General features: G+C 42.0%; 4 protein-coding genes and 1 non-coding gene across 5 annotated transcripts; 2 read left to right on the top strand and 3 right to left on the bottom strand.

Moving 5' to 3' along the window:
- Positions 1 to 2,787: 2,787 nt before the first annotated feature.
- LOC147939808 (small nucleolar RNA R71) lies at positions 2,788 to 2,894 on the bottom strand. The gene has a single exon (XR_015564883.1). It is a non-coding gene; the product is annotated as a small nucleolar RNA R71 (small nucleolar RNA).
- A 655-nt stretch (positions 2,895 to 3,549) lies between these two features.
- Positions 3,550 to 7,942, top strand: LOC147939809 (uncharacterized). Its single transcript, XM_087461037.1, has 3 exons — positions 3,550 to 6,565; positions 6,653 to 6,834; positions 7,304 to 7,942. The coding sequence occupies exons 1-3, from the start codon at positions 3,550 to 3,552 to the stop codon at positions 7,940 to 7,942; spliced, it is 3,837 nt and encodes a 1,278-aa protein (XP_087317163.1).
- A 3,342-nt stretch (positions 7,943 to 11,284) lies between these two features.
- On the top strand, positions 11,285 to 12,034 carry LOC147939810 (uncharacterized). Its single transcript, XM_087461038.1, has 2 exons — positions 11,285 to 11,788; positions 11,834 to 12,034. The coding sequence occupies exons 1-2, from the start codon at positions 11,285 to 11,287 to the stop codon at positions 12,032 to 12,034; spliced, it is 705 nt and encodes a 234-aa protein (XP_087317164.1).
- Positions 12,035 to 14,169: 2,135 nt separating this feature from the next.
- On the bottom strand, positions 14,170 to 14,593 carry LOC147939811 (uncharacterized). The gene is made up of 2 exons (XM_087461039.1): positions 14,312 to 14,593; positions 14,170 to 14,256 (listed from the first exon to the last, which is right to left on the bottom strand). Exons 1-2 carry the CDS (start codon positions 14,591 to 14,593, stop codon positions 14,170 to 14,172), a joined length of 369 nt encoding a protein of 122 aa, XP_087317165.1.
- A 12-nt stretch (positions 14,594 to 14,605) lies between these two features.
- Positions 14,606 to 22,902, bottom strand: LOC104709359 (uncharacterized). Its single transcript, XM_010425987.2, has 6 exons — positions 22,249 to 22,902; positions 21,166 to 22,175; positions 19,779 to 21,009; positions 15,281 to 15,508; positions 14,912 to 15,112; positions 14,606 to 14,800 (listed from the first exon to the last, which is right to left on the bottom strand). The coding sequence occupies exons 1-6, from the start codon at positions 22,900 to 22,902 to the stop codon at positions 14,606 to 14,608; spliced, it is 3,519 nt and encodes a 1,172-aa protein (XP_010424289.2).
- Between the last annotated feature and the right edge of the window lie 122 nt (positions 22,903 to 23,024).

Below are 23,024 nucleotides of genomic sequence, written 5' to 3' on the forward strand. Positions count from 1 at the left end.
TTGGTTAATCAATTTTTGGTCGAGGGTGTTTTTGACAAAGGTTTAAATCAAACGCATATTTGCCTCATCCCAAAGGTGGCTAAGCCGACCCGGATTACGGAGTTGCGACCTATTAGCTTGTGTAACATCAGTTACAAGGTCTTTTCAAAAGTCTTATGTCAAAGGCTTAAGACAGTTTTACTTGGTCTCATCTCAGAGACTCAATCGGCTTTTGTTCATGGGCGGTTGATTTCAGATAATATTCTGATTGCTCAGGAGATGTTTCATGAGTTACAGAGTAATCAGTCCTGTAAAGGCAAATTTATGGCAGTCAAGACTGATATGAGCAAGGCGTATGATAGGGTTGAGTGGGGTTTCATTGAGGCTTTGTTACGGAAGTTGGGTTTCGCGGAGTCATGGATCTCATGGATTATGTTTTGTGTTTCTTCAGTGGAGTATAAGGTTCTTCTTAATGGACAACCAAGTTGTTTGATTGTCCCGGGGAGGGGTTTACGGCAAGGAGATCCGTTTTCTCCTTATTTTTTCAATCTATGTACGGAGGTCTTGATTGCTAATATTAGAAAGGCAGAGGTAGATAAGGAATATCGGGATCAAGGTGGCCAATAAGTGCCCACCTATTACAGATTTGTTGTTTGCGGATGATAGCTTATTGTTTTGTAAGGTAGATAAGGATCAGTGATGATTAAGTCAGTGGCGGTTTCTGTTCCTACGTTTGTGATGTCTTGTTTTCGTCTTCCGAAAACGGTAACATCCAAACTTACTAGTGCCATCGCGAATTTCTCGTGGAGTTCTGATGGCCAGTCCGGAGGTATTCATTGGTTAGTGATATGTTACGGTTTTGACTCACTTTGACCCCGTTTATTTGATAGTTTTGTAGTTGTTTGAGTCATTTTCAGGTTATAATACGAGGCTAGGAAGCTAAAAGCAAGGATTGGAACAGCAGGAGCAATCGGAGCAGATAGGAGTTGAATTGGAGCAGAAAAGCTGATTTTAGACCCAGGAGCACATGCTCCCGATTTCCGAGCACATGCTCCCAACTCTACGGTTTCATGACGACACGTGGCAAGCATCTAGGCGCCGATTCCCTGCCTAATTCCCCTTATTTTAGGCGATCCTTTGTGAGAGAAAGAGGGAGGAGATCGATTTTTAATAGGGAGATTTGAATTTGGATTCTTTCCTTATTTTTCTCTACTTGTATGCTATTTAACCTAGGGTTTTTAGGAGAGAATATACCCTTTTTCTTTTTGTTTTTGAGCGACGTTTTTGTGAGAGGAAGAAGAGCGGCTACCTTGTGAAGCGTTCTCTGAACCTTTTTTTATTTTTATGTCATTGAATTTCTCATCTTTTGCTATGATTCATTTCTCTATTTCTGAGTAGTTTTCTTTGCTAGATTAGGGGTTTCAAAAGGGGTTTCATGGGTTAGCAACAGAACACAAATAGGGCTTTATATAATCGATTGTCTTCACTATTGTTAGACTTAATGCTTAAGTTGATTTGATCACCCAATCTATGATTCTAGGTTTATCTATTCATCAAAAGTGTAATAGGTTGCTAGAAAAGACATTAGTGGGCAAATTATCCTAGACCTGCGAAAGTTGATGTGTAGGTGATTTGTGAACTTATCATTCCTGTTCTTTAATGCTTGTCTGCGATTTTGGGCTCAAACGACAGTTTAGGGTTTATGGACCGCCGAGCATGTGCTCCGGATGTCTGAGCATGTGCTCCGCGTTTCCGCACAGAATCGATCAGATAGAGTTATTGATACCACGACAGTGGATCAGTTTATATTTATGTTTGAGTTCTAGACTGGTACTTAATCTATACCCTGAATAGTTGTTTAGTTGCTATCTCTGAAATTCCCGAGAATCACCCCTGATCTAGTGTTTTGCTTATTGCCTTTTTATACCGTTTTAATCGCGTTACTGTTACCAAAAAAACCCAACTTTGAATTGTCTTAGCTTGAAATTGAACCAATAGAACCATAGTGTAAAACTTGGTCTTCGTGGGATTCGACCCCTAAGTACTACTTCTTTGCTGTGCACTTGCAGTAGGAAAATAGGGTTTAAAACTCTGTGTATCAAGTTTTTGGCGCCGTTGCCGGGGACCAAATTCTTACCTTTGGTTTTCGGCGAAATTACTAGACTAAGACCTTACTGATTTGTCTTTCTGCTTCTTCTTTGCGTGTGTTTCAGGTGCATGTCAAGAAGATCTACAAGAAGAAACAACACCGAAGAACTAGTTGCTTAGTCAGCCGCAGAGCTCTCTTTGGCAGAAAGAACAAACCGCAAGAACAGAAAGTTTCAATCCGTCAACATGGGTGACAACAGAAACAATGAGGATATGGCTGCCGAGTTGCAGCAACTTCGACACCAGTTGGGGCAGTTGCTCCGTGCTCAACACGAAAGAGCCGCGCCGCCGCAACCGTCCATTGGGGACAAGGACAACCCGCATGTGTCCTACACCAACCGAGCGGCGATTGTTCCTCCCACCATCCCGAACCAAGATTTTGAGATCAAGCCACATATGATCTCTCTAGTGAAGGAGCACATATTTCACGGTCTCCCAGCTGAGATTCCGATGGACCACATCGAGAATTTTGAGGAGATATGTAGCACCACTGGTTCAAATGGGATACCGCCAGGCTTTCTGAAGTGCAAGCTCTTTCCCTTCTCTCTTGCGGATAGAGCTTCACGTTGGCTGAAGTCATTGCCACCTGGGTCTCTGACATCATGGGAACAGTGTAGGTCTGCGTTTCTGGACCATTTCTACACCAAGGCTAAGACCGCTGCCCTGAGGAACAAGATTTCATTGTTCCAACAGCACACTGGAGAAGCCTTCTGCGAGGCTTGGGAGAGGTACAAAGAGTACCGTAGAGAGTGTCCGCACCATGGATTCAGTGATGAACAGATTCTGGGCATTTTCTATGATGGAGTTAACTGGGACTACAGAAACGTTCTCAACTCGGCCAGCAATGGGGATTTTATGACGAAGTCTAAGGAAGGAGCATATCAGTTGATTGAGAACCTAGCTGCAAGCTCCAGCAGCAAGGCTCCTGAGTATGACAGGTCCGTGAAGGTCAACAGTGTCGATACGCAAAAGATTGATGAGTTGACAGCCAAGGTGAACCTTCTTCTGAAGGGGAGCCAGAAAACTGTCCATTTTGTCGATAAGACCGGAGACATGCCGCTAGCTCAGGAGATTTGTGATGGAGAGGATGAAACGATGGAGGTTAATTATGTGAGTGGGCAAGGTTTTGTGCAGAACAGGGGTTTCAACCCGAACTACAGAAGCCATCCGAATTTGTCCTATAGAAGCACCAACGTGGAGAACCCTCAGGATCAGGTGTATCCGCAGCAAGGAGCTCAGAATCAGATGGGTTATCAGAAAACCTTCTCAAACAACTTCCAAGGCAAACAGTTTGTGCCCACTCAAAACCGTTTCCAAGGGGGGAACCAGCAGGCATATACAAGCGCTCAGCAAGCACTGCCTTACACCAACCAGCAGTTGGGACCTTCATCTGCTAGCAGCTCTCAGGATGAGCTGAAAAACATGATGCAACAACTCTTGGTGAATCAACAAAAAGCTTCAGTGGAAATCAACACTAAGGTCGATACCATGTACAATGACCTTAATGGGAAGTATGAGGCAGTAATGTCACATGTGAAGAAGCTTGATGTTCAGGTTGCACAGACTGCTGAAGCCGTGAAAAGAACTCCTGGGACTCTGCCCGGAAAAGGGGAAGCAAACCTGCGGAACGAGTATGTCAATGCGATTGAGCTAAGGGGAGGAAAGAAGTTACCCCCTAGAGAAGCACCATCCGCTAGGATTGACAAGGGCAAGGGTATTGCTGAAGAATACCTTCCTCAACATGCTGCTGAGATTCCATCGTTGAGTCAAAAAGAAGCCGAAGCATCCGGCGAGCATGTGCTCCCATCCAGCGAGCACGTGCTCCCGACTCCCGATCAGACCGTTCCTACTGAGGTACCTCCTGCACGCGTGTACACCCCTAGGGTTCCTTACCCTGTTCCTCCTAAGAAATCTCGCAAGGATTTGGAGGATGCAAAGTGCAAGGAGATGTTGAGAGAATTGACGGTAAAACTACCCCTAGCTGAAGCTGTTCAGATGATACCTGCTTTGAAGAGATATGTGAAAGGGTTGGTATCTGGGAGAGTGTCAGAGGAAGAGAACGTGATGATGGTTTCAAGAGAGTGCAGTGCTGTGCTGCAAAACAAAGTGCTAAAGAAGAGAGATGATCCAGGGCAATTTGTCTTATCCGTGAGAATCGGTAAAACGATTTTTGCAAACTCCCTCTGTGATCTGGGTTCCAGTGTGAACCTTATGCCATATTCAGTGGCTAAAAGGCTGGGATACACGAAGTTCAAGTCTACACGGATTTCGTTAGTATTCGCGGATAGATCCACCAAGCGCCCCATAGGAGTGTTGGAGGATTTACATGTCCAGATAGGGGACACGCTTATACCAGCAGACTTTGTGGTTCTGGAACTTGAAGAAGAACCACGTGACCCCCTGATCTTAGGTAGATCATTCTTATGCACAGCTGGTGCGATTATAGATGTGCAAGGGGGAGCGATCGATCTCCATCTGGGGGATATGATCGCAAGGTTTGAGATGAATAAGCTGCTCAAGAAACCTATGATAGATGGTCAGACTTTTGTGGTTGATGATGGTTCAGAGGTTGCACATGAGGTCACCGATGAAGTTCTCACTCTCGACCCGTTGGAGGTTGCCTTGATAAAGGCAGAGGGTAAGTATGGATTCTTGAATGAGGAAGCTGATGGTTTTACACGCATTTTGGATGCAGGTACACGGTTCCAGCAACTGGTAGCTTACGCCAGCCTAGACGATGAGAACCAATCAGGGGAGGAATCCACCGAGGGAGCACCTGCTCCGGATTCCGGAGCACATGCTCCAGTAAAGTCAGCGGATGGTCCTTGGAGCGAGTTAAGAGCTCCAAAGGTAGAGCTAAAACCACTTCCAGTCGGGCTAAGGTACGCGTTCCTAGGTCCTAACTCTACATACCCCGTGATAGTGAACTCTGAACTAAACAATGTAGAGACCGCTTTGCTCCTTTGTGAACTTAGGAAGTATAGAAATGCTCTAGGGAATTCACTAGATGACATCCCAGGAATCTCACCAGATCTTTGCATGCATAGGATACATCTAGAAGATGAATCAATGACTTCGGTAGAACATCAGAGGAGGTTGAACCCGAATCTAAAGGATGTTGTTAAGAAAGAGATAATGAAACTTCTAGATGCGGGTGTAATTTATGCTATTTCTGATAGTTCCTGGATTAGTCCAGTTCATGTAGTCCCTAAGAAAGGTGGAATTACAGTGGTTAAGAATGATAAGGATGAGTTGATTCCTACTAGGACAGTTACGGGACATCGCATGTGCATAGACTATAGAAAACTTAATGTTGCGACCCGTAAGGATCATTTTCCTTTGCCGTTTATTGATCAAATGCTTGAGAGATTGGCTAACCATCCTTATTACTGTTTCTTAGATGGCTATTCAGGTTTCTTTCAGATCCCAATCCATCCCGACGATCAAGAGAAGACCACATTCACATGTCCTTACGGCACCTTTGCTTACCGCAGAATGCCGTTTGGCTTGTGCAATGCACCAGCGACCTTCCAACGATGCATGATGTCCATTTTCACTGACCTGATTGAGGATATAATAGAAGTTTTCATGGACGATTTCTCCGTCTATGGGAGCTCCTTTTCCGTTTGTTTGTCTAATTTGTGCAGGGTGTTGCAGCGGTGTGAAGACAAACATCTGGTGCTGAATTGGGAGAAATGCCACTTCATGGTCAGAGATGGGATAGTGCTGGGACACAAGATTTCTGAAAAGGGGATTGAGGTTGATAAAGCCAAGGTTGAGGTGATGATGAGTTTACAACCGCCTAATTCGGTAAAAGGGATCCGCAGTTTCCTTGGCCACGCCGGTTTCTACAGACGGTTCATTAAGGATTTCTCCAAGATAGCAAGACCACTTACCCAGCTGTTGTGTAAGGAAGTGAAGTTTGATTTCGATTCTGCTTGCTTGGAGGCCTTTCACACGATCAAAGGAGCTTTGGTTAGCACTCCGATTGTACAACCGCCAGATTGGGACCTTCCCTTTGAAGTCATGACTGATGCGAGTGATTATGCCGTGGGAGCGGTTCTGGGACAGAGAAAAGACAAGAAGCTGCACGTGATATACTATGCCAGCCGCACCTTGGATGAGGCTCAGTGCAAGTACGCTACAACCGAGAAAGAACTTTTAGCGGTTGTGTTTGCTTTTGAGAAGTTTCGATCATACCTTGTTGGTTCCAAAGTGGTTGTTCACACTGATCATGCAGCATTGAGGTATCTACTAACCAAGAAGGATGCAAAACCAAGGCTACTCCGTTGGATTTTGTTACTTCAAGAGTTTGACTTGGAGATTAAAGACAAGAAGGGTATTGAGAACGGTGTTGCAGATCACTTGTCAAGAATGAGGATAGAAGAAGAGTTACCCTTGGACGATAGCCTTCCTGAAGAACATGTTTACTCGATCGGCATCTTTGATCCCGCTGAGCACATGCTCCGCCCGGGAGCACATGCTCCGAAAACCCCGTGCAAGGCAATCGATACCAACAAACAGCCGAGTTTTCCTTGGTTTGGAGAATATGCAAAATACCTAGCAGCAGAGAAAGAATCTACTGAGTTTGTGGGGAACAAGAAGAAGAAGTTCCTAAAAGACATAAGGCGGTATTTTTGGGATGAGCCTTACCTCTATAGGCATTGCTCGGATGGTGTTTTCAGGAGGTGTGTGACTGAGGAGGAGGTTCCTGGAGTCTTGTTTCATTGCCATAGCTCACCCTATGCTGGAAACTTTGCTACTTTCAAACCCGTTTCCAAAGCTCTTCAAGCGGGTTATTGGTGGCCTACCATGTTCAGAGATGCGCAGCGGTTTGTGTCTACTTGCGACACATGTCAGAGACAAGGGAACATCAGCAGGAGGAATGAAATGCCTCAGAATTTCATCTTGGAGGTTGAGATATTTGATGTTTTGGGAATTGACTTCATGGGACCTTTCCCGAACTAAAAACATATTGGTGGCTGTCGATTACGTGTCCAAGTGGGTAGAAGCTTTGGCCAGCCCCAATAATGATGCAAAGACCGTGCTCAAGATGTTCAAGTCGGTTATTTTCCCACGGTTTGGTGTCCCACGGGTAGTCATTAGCGATGGTGGATCGCATTTCATTAACAAGGTCTTTGAGAGTCTTCTCAAGAAGAATGGAGTGAGGCACAAGGTCGCCACCCCCTACCACCCACAAATGAGCGGCCAAGTTGAGATCTCTAACCGGGAGATCAAGAGCATTTTGCAAAAAACAGTGAACACAACAAGGAATGATTGGTCTCTGAAGCTAGATGAGGCTCTATGGGCTTATAGAACCGCCTACAAAACACCCCTGGGAACTACACCGTTTCACTTGGTGTATGGTAAGGCGTGTCACCTTCCAGTTGAGCTAGAGTACAAGGCTGCTTGGGCAGTGAAAATGCTGAACTTTGACACTAAGAGCGCCCATGAAAGGAGGAAGATGCAACTGCATGAGCTAGAGGAGATTAGGCACCTCGCCTATGAAAACTCAAAACTCTACAAGGAGCGTACCAAAGCCTACCATGACAAGCGGATCCTCACTAGGACCTTTGCTCCTAATGATCAAGTCTTGTTGTTCAACTCTAGGCTGAAACTGTTTCCCGGAAAGCTAAGATCACGATGGTCCGGACCCTTCACCATCAAGGAGATTAGACCATATGGGGCTGTTGTGTTGCTGGACACAAAAGGAGGAGAATTTGTGGTGAATGGACAGAGGCTGAAACCATATCTTGCCGCCTCTGAGCACGCAAGGGGTGAAACCTTCGCCCTAGGCGACCCTCCTATTGCCTAAGGAGCTTTCGAGTCAAGCTAATGACCTAAAACAAGCGCTGGGTGGGAGGCAACCCACCAGGTATATATTGCTGAGTTTTTCTTTTTCTTTTTAGGATTTGTTTCTTCTCTTTTTGGTTTCAGGAATGTTGGAAGAAGATGCGGAGCACATGCTCGCAAGACGCGAGCAACCCGATGCACATGCTCGGCGAACTGAAAAATAAAAAAGAAAAAAAGCGGAGCACATGCTCGTAGGACGCGAGCAACCCGATGCACATGCTCGGCGAATTGAGAACAAAAGAAGAAAAAGAGAAGAGCGATTGGGCCAGGTAAGTTTAATGAATTTCAGGCCCAGGCCCAGGTAACCCACCAAGTTTAATGCTCGGAGACGGTGTGAAGTAAGTCCGGGGGAGGGTCACCTATGACATTTGTTTTCTTTATTTTTCTTTTTATTGAGTCAGTTTGTCATGTGAGTCGAACCAAAACTTGTGGGAATTAGGACCGAAATCTGTGATGTTTTTTCACCATTTGTGAGTTTGACCATTTTTCCTAGTGACCATTGTTGCAGAACTAAGAGTACAGAGACGAGCTAATACCTCTTCACATTCGGACCCTTCTCCTGGCCAGAAAAGCTTCATCCCATTAAGGTTTCATCGGAAAGACTTAGACTCTACTTTATTGGAACCTAACCGGATTTAAATTCTTCTCGTTTTGGGCATTAGGATAGGGAACGTGTCACATATTCAGGACTTCTTATTCATTTTGCCAATCTTGCTGATCCTGAATAGCTAGCTCATTTTAAGTTAGTACCCACCCCGAGCCTAACCTCCTTTCAAACCACTTGCACTTGTATTTTTGTTTTCTCATTCTGTGCAGCTATGTGCAAAACGGTCGGGGAGAGCAGGACTGACACAATCTCTAACTCGCTCTTGCTGGAGAACCAAAGAGGAAAGAGCCGGACGGACAAAGCACGTGCTCCAACCCAGCGAGCACCTGCTCCGAAATTATATAAATCCGAGTCCGCGAGTTGTTTTGAGCAGAGAGAGAGCCTAGGATACGGTCCGCATGCTCCAGGGGCAATATCAGAAGAAGATCCCCCATCATCCTTAATTTCTCATCAAAAAAAAAAAAAAAAAAAAAAAAAACGATTAAGGATGATGGAAAGGGACCAAAGCTAGTGTTACACACCCCCGACCATGCATTGTACCCTGAGGAGAAAAGAGAGGCTGAGTTTGAGAAGATAAGAAGAGGAGAGTGATTAGAGGTTGTGGACATCAATGAGTCCACTCTCCCTTACCATTTTGTGCGATATCCTGCATCTCTTTCGAAGTAATGGTAACCCCTAAACACTCTATAGCTCCACCATTAAAACAGCCTTTTATCTACCAAGCCTCGATTTCACTAGCTTAATGCCCTTAATGAGAAGCTCACGCCAATTTTAATTGAATGTAAAGAGTCTTTGTCTGGAAAGTGATCTTTTTCTGGGTTTGATTGCCAATTATGGTTCTGGTTTTGGAGATGTTTGCTGGAGAAGTTTTTGGTATAGCTTGTTCTAACACATGTGGTCTGCAGGTCATGGTCTACTCACGGTTTCTGAGATTTTTGCGAGTTCCCACCTTGGCTCTCTTGGCACTTGTTTTGAGTTTGTTTGAGGACAAACAAAGATCTAAGTCCGGGGGAGTTGATATGTTACGGTTTTGACTCACTTTGACCCTGTTTATTTGATAGTTTTGTAGTTGTTTGAGTTATTTTCAGGTTATAATACGAGGCTAGGAAGCTAAAAGCAAGGATTGGAACAGCAGGAGCAATCAGAGCAGAAAGGAGTTGAATTGGAGCAGAAAAGCTGATTTTAGACCTAGGAGCACATGCTCCCGATTTTCGAGCACATGCTCCCAACTCTACGGTTTCATGACGACATGTGGCAAGCATCTAGGCGCCGATTCCCTGCCTAATTCCCCTTATTTTAGGCGATCCTTTGTGAGAGAAAGAGGGAGGAGATCGATTTTTAATAGGGAGATTTGAATTTGGATTCTTTCCTTATTTTTCTCTACTTGTATGCTATTTAACCTAGGGTTTTTAGGAGAGAATATACCCTTTTTCTTTTTGTTTTTGAGCGACGTTTTTGTGAGAGGAAGAAGAGCGGCTACCTTGTGAAGCGTTCTCTGAACCTTTTTTTATTTTTATGTCATTGAATTTCTCATCTTTTGCTATGATTCATTTTTCTATGTCTGAGTAGTTTTCTTTGCTAGATTAGGGGTTTCAAAAGGGGTTTCATGGGTTAGCAACAGAACACAAATAGGGCTTTATATAATCGATTGTCTTCACTATTGTTAGACTTAATGCTTAGGTTGATTTGATCACCCAATCTATGATTCTAGGTTTATCTATTCATCAAAAGTGTAATAGGTTGCTAGAAAAGACATTAGTGGGAAATTTATCCTAGACCTGCGAAAGTTGATGTGTAGGTGATTTGTGAACTTATCATTCCTGTTCTTTAATGCTTGTCTGCGATTTTGGGCTCAAACGACAGTTTAGGGTTTATGGACCGCCGAGCATGTGCTCCGGATGTCTGAGCATGTGCTCCGGATGTCTGAGCATGTGCTCCGCGTTTCCGCACAGAATCGATCAGATAGAGTTATTGATACCACGACAGTGGATCAGTTTATATTTATGTTTGAGTTCTAGACTGGTACTTAATCTATACCCTGAATAGTTGTTTAGTTGCTATCTCTGAAATTCCCGAGAATCACCCCTGATCTAGTGTTTTGCTTATTGCCTTTTATACCGTTTTAATCGCGTTACTGTTACCAAACAAATCCAACTTTGAATTGTCTTAGCTTGAAATTGAACAAATAGAACCATAGAGTAAAACTTGGTCTTCGTGGGATTCGACCCCTAAGTACTACTTCTTTGCTGTGCACTTGCAGTAGGAAAATAGGGTTTAAAACTCTGTATATCAGTTAGCATGGGATAAACTCTGTTGTAGTAAGCAAGTGGGTGGCTTGGGTTTCAGGAATGTCGATGATTTTAATACGGCCTTGTTGGCCAAACAATTATGGTGGCTGATTGAGGAACCAGACTTACTGTTTGCCAGGTTTTTAAAAGTAGGTATTACCGGAATTCGAATCCTATGGAACCGATTCGAACATTCTCTCCTTCCTATGGGTGGAGAAGTATTATCCCCGCTTGATCTTTGGTAAACAAAGGGCTTATTAAACGAGTTGGCTCTGGGGACTCTATTTCTATATTGACTGATCCCTGGTTTCCAGCTCAATCCCTGAGACCAGCTTAAAGCAAAGGTCCTTTTAAGGACCTTTCTCTTCAATTGACTCATTAAATTTACCGTCAAACAAATACATGGCGTATGGATATGCTCGATGAGCATTTTGATCCGGTGGATGTCGCTTTGATCGGGGCAATACCTTTAGGCAGTTGTCCAAAGGCAGATTCTTTAGGGTGGCATTATACAAAATCATGCAAGTATACGTTAAAATCAGGGTATGATACAGAACGCATGGGTGTCCCAAGACTCTTTCAGGCTCTTGGGTCTGGTCCGGAGATTACTCCTCTCCTGGCCATTGTTTGGCAGATTCATTGTGTACCCAAGCTTAAGCATTTTATGTGGCAATTTTTGTCTGGCTACATTTCGGTTTATGCCAATTTGCGGCGACGGGGAATAACATGTGATTTAGGTTGTGCGCAATGCGGGGCTGATGTAGAGACTATTAATCATGCAATTTTTGTGTGTCCTCCGGCACGTCAGGTATGGGCTTTAGCTAACGTTCCGGTGGGGCCGGTTTCTTGCCCGACGGATTCTGTTTTTGCTAATGTGGATCATTTTCTGGGACCCAAAAACCCGGGTTCCCAGGTTGCGGCCTCCCCTTAGCTTATGTTATATATTTGGAAAGCACAGAATGCTCGAGTTTTCGAGAATCATGATGAACGACCTGATGATGTTGTTCATATAGCGGTCGGTGAGGCGGTGACCTGGCTGCAACCTCAGGAGGAGGCTGAGGAGGATGAGCAGTGTTTATCTCCTATTGTTTCACCTTCTCGGATTCAGGGAGTATCCCTTCCCTTCCAGCGAGATACTCAGGTTATCGGTGTTTTGTAGATGGGTCATAGAAAGAAACTGATGTTTTTGCAGGTGTAGGATGGTATTGTACTTCTTCTCACGGATCGTTGCTATCTTTGGGAGCCTCTAATTTCCGGCGTTGTCTCTCTCCATTACATGCAGAAGTCGAAGCTTTCATTTGGGCAATGTGATGCATGATTGGACATGATTTTCGGGACGTGGTTTTCTTAACAGACTGTTCAGATTTTGTGAAGATGGTGTCTTCCCCTCTTGACTGGCCAGCCTTCTCAACATACTTAGACGACATCAAGATTGACTGGAAGGAGTTTTCTTCTTTTTCTTTGATTTTAGTTTCTCGTACCGCAAATGTTAAAGCGGATTATTTGGCACGCCAAACACGTATGCCTCCGCGTCATGTTCTGTTTGTAAACAATTTCCCTCCAAATTGGCTCATATGAACTGATCTTTTGTTGAAGAAAAAAAAACTAATTATGTTCTACATAAAATATTTCTATTTTGAAAATAATATTTTTTTCAAGAGTAAGAACCCCAATTATAATTTTAATTAACTAACTCAAAATCCTTATTTTTGGAAAGTATAAATTTTTTTTTTGTCAACCGAACATTAAATTAAAACCGTACTCCAAGGTTGGTTGCCCAAACCGGAGGGAAAAGTTTACAAAAGTAGTTTTGGAATCTAAAGTACGCGATGAGCGGGCTAGACAATCTGTCCCCACATTTGTCGAACGCGGAATCCTCCTTAGGATGAAGCCGGGGATGGAAGCTCTAAGTAAATTGAAGTCGTCCAACAGGTTGGAGAATGCGGGCCAATCATCCGGAGATTGCACCATCGCCACTAGCTCTGCACAATCAGTTTCGAAAAAAGAACAATCCACGCCAGCCGCCAACATAGACTCCATGGCCCAGATCAAGGCTTGTAACTCCGAATGTAGAAGTGAGGGTGTTCTTCTATAGCATCGTGCTCCCATTAGTAACACTTTGTCCTCTCTATTGAAAAAGCACCAACCCAAGCCCACAAAGGAGTCTGACCCCTTCAAGGATCCATCAATATGACATCGTGGAGAAGGTTCCAGATTTTCCATAGATGTCGAATAATCCATGGCTCTGCCTGTGAATGACCTCGCCTCCTCCCATAAAATCCTATCATTAGCCGCCTGATTTATAATATCTATTGGCGTCGCCTCCATACCCTGAAAAACCTTTTTATTCCTATCCTTCCAAATTGACCATACAATCCAAGGTAGCCGGAAACTAATATCCGAGACACTCGATTGAGTTGTCGCCCGCCAGAATAAGAAGTCTAAATTAGAATAAACTGAGCCATAGGGAAAACCATTGAATGTTAACGAAACCGGAGATAAATCTCAGATCCGACGAGACCGAGAACACTCAAAGAGGGCATGGTTTATCATCTCAGCCGCCAGCCCACACCGTGTGCAAAGAGTGTCGCACCGAACACCACGATGAGCTAGTCGTTCCAACACCGGAAGAGAGCCGGATGCTATCTGCCAAAAGAAATGTTGAACCTTGGAGGGAACGTCAAGTTTCCAAGCTTGGGCCCGAAGGGCCGTACACGTCGGTCCGGACTCACCTACCTTAACTAAATCACGGGCTAGCCGATAACCCGATTTGACCGTATATTTCTCGGATTTAGTGTAATGCCAAATCAGTCGATATGGTATATAGGATTTACTGATTGGCATAGCCTGAATAATCTGAATATCCTCTGGATCCATGAACTCCTCAAGGATGGGCAGATGCCATTCCATAGTGTGTGGGTTGATCAAATGATTAACCATTAAGCTAGGATGGAGCAGTCTCCCTCGACTGTTAGCTTGTCTTGGTTGACTATCCGGTATCCAAGGATCTTTCCATACCGAAATATCACAACCAGATCGTAATGCCCATCTTGCTCCTTTTTCCACTAAGCCTTTCGTTGAAAAAATACTCCTCCAAGCAAATGAGGGAGAGTATGGCTTATTGGCCAATAGAGGATGTTTATTTCTAAAATATCGACCTCGCATCACACGAGCCATTAGAGATGTCGGATAATGAATTAACCGCCTATACTGCTTAGCCAGCATCGCGTCATTGAAATTCTCCAAATCTCGAAAACCCAAACCACCTTCGCATTTATCATCACACATTTTATCCTAAGCAACCCAGTGCAAACCACGAGCTTTGTCGTTAGACTGCCACCAAAATCTTGAAATAGCACTTGTTAATTTAGACGTCAATTCCTGTGGCAATTTAAAGCACGACATAACATGAGTTGGGAGAGCCAACGCAACTGACTTGATCATGATCCTTGCCGCCTTTCGATAAATATTTCGCTGACCATTCATTTACACGATCATCTAACCGATCATTAACATAAATAAAAACCATAGCTCGCGAACCTTGAAGGCTTTTAGGAATACCCAAATAAGAACCCATACCGCTTTCTTTTGAAATACCAATGACAGACTTTAATTGGGTTCTTAAGTCCTCTGGGACGTTTTTACAAAACATGATAGATGATTTCTCCAAGTTAACCTCATGTCCGGACGCTTTTCCATAATTTCCTATGATTTCCATGACCGTACTACATTATGTCGCTTCTGCTTTACAAAAGAACAAACTATCATCTGCAAAAAGCAAATGCGAGATGGTGGGGCAATCCCGAGCTAGCGTAATACCAGTAAGTTTATCCTCTCGTTCAGCCTTTTTGATATTAGCTATCAACACCTCCGTGCAAAGGATAAATAAATACGGTGAGAGAGGATCACCATGGCGTAAACTTCTCTGAGGTATAATAGAACCACATGACTGACCATTAAGAAGGACTTAATACGAAACTGAGGTGACACACCACATAATCCAGGAAATCCACTTCCGATCAAACCCCAACCTAACCATAACTGCTTCCAAAAAATCCCATTCAACCCGATCATACGCCTTACTCATATCCGTCTTAAAAGCCAGAAAATCCGTTTTACATCGATTATTAGTATTTAACCCATGAAAAATTTCCTGAGCAACAAGAATATTATCTGTTATCAGACGACCAGAAACAAAAGCCGATTGAGTCTCTGAAATAATAGAAGGTAGGTACCGCTTTAGATGGAAACACAAGATTTTTGAAATAATTTTATAACTCACGTTACAAAGGCTAATCGGCCTAAACTCCGCCATACGTTGGGGTCTTTCATTTTTCGGAGTGAGATAAATATTTGTCTCATTCAATCTTTTCTCGAAGCACCCCGTATTAAAAAATTCTCTAACCAAAGTCACTAAATCCCCTTTCAGTGAGGACCAAAACCGTTGAAAGAACAGCACTGTCATACCATCAGGACCTAGTGTTTTCTCTGAATGCATCGCAAATAGAGCCTTACGAACTTCCGATTCTGAGATTGTTTTTATTAGTTCCCTATTCATACTGTCTGTAATAAGTGGAGATACCTCATTAAACATCTCTGAGATGCCCCTCACATCTGATTTCCTAAAAAAATCCTGGAAATATTTGAAAGTATACAATTTAAGACTAAAAATATATAAAAGTCTCAAAACAGTAACCTCTCATTTGAAATGGCCTCAGCCTCTTAGGGATCTCGAGTTGAAACAACTCAAAATGATATTCGAAATATAAGTGGTAACCTGTAACTAACTTCGCAGGGTGTAATTTGAATAAATTTTTTTCATCTGTCAGCTACTATGATCTAGTAAAATCCATTGTCTTCATAAGAATTAATCAACTTAATTATCGATTAGTAGTTGATAACATTTCTAGAATATATGTTGCGGAGACCCCATAAAGATGACTAATGCTACTAATTCAATAAATGATAAATCAAAACAACAAATCATATCCCTAACAAATGATGAAAAAGTTGATTTAAAACATTATCTTAGCTTTGAGGCTTAGATACTTACATGTACCGACCAACATATATGGCAAGGACATAGGGGCGGTGCAGTTGTTGGCGGCCGCCACACCTTTTTTGCTTCCATTTCTGTTTTTTTTTTTTTTTTCATTTACTTAAAAACTAAGCTATATCTATATTTATATAAAAAAATTTAGCGTCCCTCCATATCTATGTCTGTGAATCTGCGATCAATAGAAGTTCTCAGAAGAAGAAAAAAGGTTCTAAAATGTAGAAGTCGTTTAATGCCTAGTTAAGCCATACTAATACCCTACAACAAGGTTTTATTAATTGTTACCTAGACAAGTAAATATTTAGAGGTAGTCGAATCTTTTTAAATAAATATAAAATCAATTTTGAGATCTGTAACTAAACATCATGGACTAGTTAACCAAATCGAATCCACTAAAACTAAAAACACCAGTTTATATATGCTATATTCTTTGAGCAATAAGTAAAGGTCACCCATGCTGAAGTCAAGTCCTCCTTGTGACACTCTTAAGCATTCTTTCAAACAAATATGTTATTTGGTAACCATTGTTTGAATTCTCTCTGAACGTGATCGTTTGCAGGAGTCAAGAAGACACTAAAGTACTATTTGGTATTTATATATGTAACTGACGAGGGTTATAAGATTAAGATTGAATGTATACTATAATTGACAACCCCATTTATACATATTCAGGCAAACATGGATATATAAATTACTGTTTGCATAAATCTGTCAAATAAAAGTATCTCTCTCATATCTCTAATGTTTCTTTTATTAATAGTCTCCTTTTTTTTTGTTTTTCTTGATTCTTATTTAGCATCGAGGCCAATCACCACTAATGCAATAATTCCTTTGACTTCAATATATTTGTAAACAAGTAAAACATATATTTGGTTCAAAGTAGTGGACCAATGCGCGCACCACCTAATTATATTCCGCTCCCTTTCCATGCGGTTCCTTTCGGAAACATTAAACATCAATTATATCGAATAATTGTTTATGTGTCGATACTAATTTGTTTACAACTTTGTAAACAAATTTCACATATGAGATGATTAAATAAACTTTGTCCGAATTCTTTTATTACCAATGAATTTGATCCACCTAATGTAAAGATTTTGAGAAGTGTACAAGATTTTATGAGTGGATAGTGGAAAGGCCGTGCAGTGCGAAAGGCCGAGTCTTTTGACATTATAACATAATTTACCTTTACGTTGAGCACTACAGCCACTTGCTATAGGAATCTCCAGCTGATGGTCGAATATTTATATCACCAAATATGTAAATGTATATAATATTAGAATGTAATATAATATTGGAACGGAGTATAAAACTTATATGTCTCTCTTATAAATACTTCCTCTCCTCCACTCCCTAAACCCACCACAAAACCACACACTCATATTGATGTACTTGAAATCTTGATGGACATGTGAGCCCAACGGAGTAGAATTACATGACGTGGAGTAGAGTATAATGCAGCCAAGGATGACTTGCCGGAACATTGTTAATCATGCATATATGGTGATAAACATATTTCTGGCAAGTTGTCCTTCGGCTACATTTTGCTCTCTTCTTCTCATGCAAACTCTCCTTGGGATATTCTACTTTTTCTTTCTTTCAAATCGGCGATGTCAAAATTGTTAACAAGATGTTGGTGTTGATCAAAACTCCATCGACGGTACGAGACTATCAGTCACGTATACTTATTTTTTGATTAAATGGTCAGCATTATGTATGAAGCAAGCTTAACAAAAGGTGCATGTAGACATATTTTATATACATGCATATATATATATATGTATATGCATCATGATGAAGTATATTATACTGATATTATTAAAACTACTAGTCACTAGAATGAATTCAATCTGTAAGACAGATTGATCTTCATATATTTTTTTATAAGTGTAACGTGTTTTATCAAATTAAAATCCGTGCAGGGGAAAAGGGTTGGCGGATCTAGTATGCATAGATCGGTTCACATGTTCATATAATTTTCTTCTAAACATAGTCAGAATAAGATTGTCCTGCAGGTTTTGCAAGCCAAAAACAAAACCAGACCCTTAGGCTTACAATAAGATGATTCTAACTAACCTTTAAGGGAACGAGCCCGCTTGCATTGAAGGTCCTAATATAAACGTGACTTCCCAAGGGTTACAACACACGTACCAGAGCGGATGAAACATACAAAAAACATTTTGGCATGCTCCACCTATAAACCACTCGCAGGTTGTTTTCTTGGTGATCAGCTCAGATGTAATTTTACGTAACAATCAAGGAAAATATATAAAAGCGATGAAGAAAAGAGAAAAGAAGCAAGGAAAAGAAGCCGAAATTTGTGGAATATGTTGAAATGTGCGTTGTCGGTTTTGGGAATCTAAGGTACTGTGAGCCGACAAAAGTAGAGATGTAATAAAGATTTTTGGTCAGGCAATCATAAATCCAAATCTTTGTGCATTTTAACAATGACACTCATCATCACTTTCCTCTTTTAATATGTCTCAGCTTTTTTAGTTACGTGCGTTATCATCATGTTCCTATATCGTATTCGTATTGGCCTCTCTCTTGTACAATCTGCATAGCACATTAAAAAAAAACGGATAGGACAAGAACAAAACGTCACCATATATATGGGAAAGCAAAGCCACTCAATATTGATTGTTTTATATGAATGGTATCACAAGGCGCATCTATTCATTCACACTAAATTTAGTTTGCAAGCTAAATAAGGAATTTTAAGTTAAGATTGCCGTAGCGACTTTTGGCTTCACAAGTTTATTTATTTTAGGTTCATACATTGGATCCATTGAACCAATATCAGAAAGAGAAAAATTTATATATTTCTATCCTTGAAACTTCAAAAACTAATATGTTAATATCTTAACCAGTAAATTTAACTTAGAAATTTCCTAAGATATAAATGTGTCATGCATCTACTTACTGATACATAAGTAAAACTCTGTATAAGGTTAATAAAAGTAGAGAAGAGGGAAAATGCATCACACATAGTCATGCTATAGACGTTACTAATACTACTAATGTACTTTCGTCTCTACTAATGTCTACTAATAAAATTCACTCACACTGACTCATCCATGTAGTTGTACGTAAGATACCACACTCTTTATTCATTTCAGTCGACAATTATTTCCTCTTTTTTAATTTGCGTGTAAATTGAGTTTTCCAAAAATGATACGCCCCAATTTTGACATTTTAATTTGTATTATTATATACATCTTTACGCGTCGATCGATATGGATTTACGTTTACGTATGTTTCTTAGTGGGGACGAATGAATGACACTCGAGATTCAAGTTGATCGAGAGTAGGCATGTACAAAGAGAGATGCAATTGGCACTTAAAAAAATATCTTATACTGCTGTATTTGTCGGAAAATTAAATATCATGGTCTCTCCATTAAGTAGGAATATAATATTCATGAAAATAGTAGTGGTCCGGTCGATATACATCCAAAGATTTGATTTAGGAAAGTGGGAAATTGGGGAAAGATATGAGAACGAGAAGGTGGCGGTCTTACCCAAAATAGATAAGGCCATTAAAAAGATTCGAGCCTATGAAGGATATATATACATTTGAATGTGTAAGTCTCTATATAATGGATTTTTTATTTTTTTGTTGTCAACAATAGATTAGCTCAGATGAACCAATGCGAAAGGAAATTATTTACATACAAAACATTATGCGGAGATGTGCGTGCATAGTGTGCCAAAAGATCCACTTTTACATTTGCATTTCTAGGAATAAAAGATAAGGAAACAGAAGAGAACTCCTCCCTGTCCATCTTGATATCATCAAGATATGTCGAGAACGCTGGTCAGTCGTGTGGCGAAGACACCATCTTCACCAAATCAGCGCAGTCTGAGTAGAACGCCACATCACGGTAATCATGTCCAATAATGCAACGCATCGCCCAAATGAAAGCTTCGAGTTCAGCGTGTAAGGGGGTAAGACTTCGTCGAAAGTTAGTAGCTCCCATACTTCGCGTCGGATCCTGAGACTGGGTGCAAAACCATCCGACTCCTGCGAAAAGATCTCCTGACTTCCAAGAGCCATCAACGAAACAACGATAGCCTGAAAAGAACATAGGAAGGGAAGTGTTTGGCCCCCGTAAACGAGAGTCAGCAACCGTTGGCTGGACAGTTGAAACCACAGCTTCACCCTCTTCCTGAGCCTGCTGCCAGGACAAAGCCTCACCTTCAGCTACCCAAACGACCTCCTCTGGCCGCTCCGTGATATTTTCAAAAACTTTTGCATTACGCGCTTTCCATAAATACCACAAAATCCACGGGAAAGCTGACACATGGGATCCCGGGCTTTTGGGATCCAAGAAATGATCCATATTAGCATAAACAGACTCCACCGGAAAACAATGTGGTCCTACCGGTATCTGAGATAAAGCCCACATCTGACGCGCTGGTGGACAGAGAAACAGAACATGATTAACTGTTTCCTCCTCCGCACCACAACGTGAACAGCCCAAATCACATGCGATACCACGCCGTCGCAAGTTTCGTGAAACCGGAATACACCCAGAAAATGCTTGCCACATAAAGTGGTGGAGTTTTGGTGGGCAACGAACCTTCCAAACACTAGCTAGGAGAGAGGTTATCTCTAGCCCATCACCAAGCGCCTTAAAAGGCCCAGAGATCGTCATACGTGCCGCATGATAACCAGATTTAACCGTATACCTCCCATTCTTCGTAAAATGCCAACCAAGAGAATCCTCATTTGGACAACTACCTAAAGGTAAAGCTCCTATCAACGCAACATCAACTGGATCAAAGTGCTCAGAAAGGACATCCATCCGCCACGAATTTGTCTGACAATCAATTAAGTGTGAAATTTTAAGAGAAGGGTCCTTAAACGGGCCCTTACTGAGAGTTGGTCTCGGGGATGGAGCTGGTATCCAGGGGACAGTCCATATAGAAATGGACTCTCCTGATCCAACCCTTTTAATAAGTCCTTTATGTACCACAGAGCGAGCTGAAACAATACTCCTCCACCCGTACGAAGGAGAGTAAGAACGAATCGGTTCCATGGGATCCAAATTCCTATAATACCTACCTTTAAAAACCCTGGCAAACAAAGAATCAGGCTAATCAATTAGCCTCCATAGTTGTTTTGCCAACAAAGCCGAATTAAATCATCAACATTCCGAAATCCTAATCCGCCCAGTTGTTTGCTACAACATAGTTTCTCCCAAGCTAACCAATGCATACCACCCGTCCTACCATCCGTACTCCACCAAAAATTCGCCACAGCACTGGTGAGTTTGGATGTAATTGTCTTTGGTAGCCGAAAACAAGACATCACAAACGTCGGGACCGCAAGTAGCGATAGATTTGATCATCACCTTCTTTCCCCCTTTAGAAAGCAGTTTCGCCGACCAACCAGTCGTACGTCCCTGCAGTCTTTCCCGGACAAACGAAAAGACCTTCGTTTTAGACCCTCCTAAACTCTCTGGCAACCCTAGATAGGAGCCCATGCCACCCAGATTTGTTATGCCAAGAATCCCTTGGATCTCCGTTTTTGTATCTTCTGCAACCTTATGACCAAACTGAATAGAAGATTTTGCAAAATTTATTTGCTGACCCGAGGCAGCCTCATATTTCCGTAAAATACTCAAAATGACCTCACATTGTTCTTTGGCGACCTTACAAAAGAATAGACTATCATCCGCAAATAAAAGATTTGTGATTGGCGGGCATTGATTTGCCACCTTGATCCCTGTAATTAATTTATTCTCCTCCGCTTTCCGAATATTGGCAATTAAAACTTCCGTGCATAAGATAAACAGATAAGGAGATAAAGGATCCCCTTGTCGTAAACCCCTTTCCGGAATAATCAAACCATTAGGTTGACCATTCAGAAGAACTTTGTACTCAACCGAACTAACACAAAACATAATCCATCCAATCCATCTTGCATCAAAACCCATTTTGTAGAGTAACTTTTCAATAAACCCCCACTCCACCCGGTCATATGCCTTGCTCATATATGTTTTTATTGCCATAAACTTCCTTTTACATGACGGATTAGTCCGTAAACCATGGAACATTTTCTGAGCAATCAGAATGTTATCTGAAATGAGACGGCCAGAAACAAAAGCCGATTGAGTTTCCGAAATAAGCCCTGGTAAAATCTTCTTAAGCCGTTGACACATGATCTTAGAAATAATTTTATACCCCACATTACACAAACTAATTGGGCGCAGCTCCGTCATTCGGGTTGGCTTTGCCACCTTCAGAATGAGACAAATGTGCGTAGTATTTAAACCTCTATAAAACACTCCCTCCTCGAAAAAACCAATAAACCAGCGAGACAAAGTCTCCTTTAACAACCAGCCACGCCTTTTGGTAAAACAAAGCGGTCATCCCGTCCGGACCAAGAGCCTTATCCGGATGCATCATAAATAGAGCCGCGTGTACCTCTATCTCTGTAACCGGGGCCGTTAACTGGGTATTGACCTCATTTGTAATAGCTGTGCGTACCTCACATAAGACCTCATCAAAATTTGTCGGGTGCAACGTTGTAAACAAATCGGCAAAGTACAACACTGCAGTATTGCAGATATCAACATCCTCCGTAGACCAAACCTTGTTCTTATCAAAAATACCTGTAATCCGATTGCGGGCCCGTCGCTGCTTAGTCAGGGCATGAAAATACTTAGAGTTCTGATCCTCCACCCGCATCCATCTATTACGGTTCTTCAAATACCAATATACCTCTTCATCCCTATAGGCTTCCCGCAATCGGGCATTTAAATAGGAGATTACTGAAAGTGGAGTTGCGTCATCGGCCTGAGCCACGACCAGCTGGCTCTTTAGAGCCTCAATTGTATCCCGACCAAAAGGAACTTGTTCCTTACGCCACCGAGAAATAGCCCGTCGACAATTTACAATTTTATCTAAAAAAGTGGATGAACTCTGAGTGTGTCCCCCATCCCAACCCGCTGAAATCGCCTCCATCAAACCGTCCTTCCCAATCCACCGGCGGTCAAACAAAAAGCGTCGTCTTCCTCGCGGCCTTTTTGTCCTTATATTAATCACAATGGGCTTGTGATCAAAGGCAACCATAGGTAAATATTCTA

This window comes from Camelina sativa, chromosome 8 (genome assembly GCF_030686135.1).
Source record: "Camelina sativa cultivar CO46 ecotype springtype chromosome 8, ASM3068613v1".
NCBI classification, from domain to species: Eukaryota; Viridiplantae; Streptophyta; class Magnoliopsida; order Brassicales; family Brassicaceae; genus Camelina; species Camelina sativa.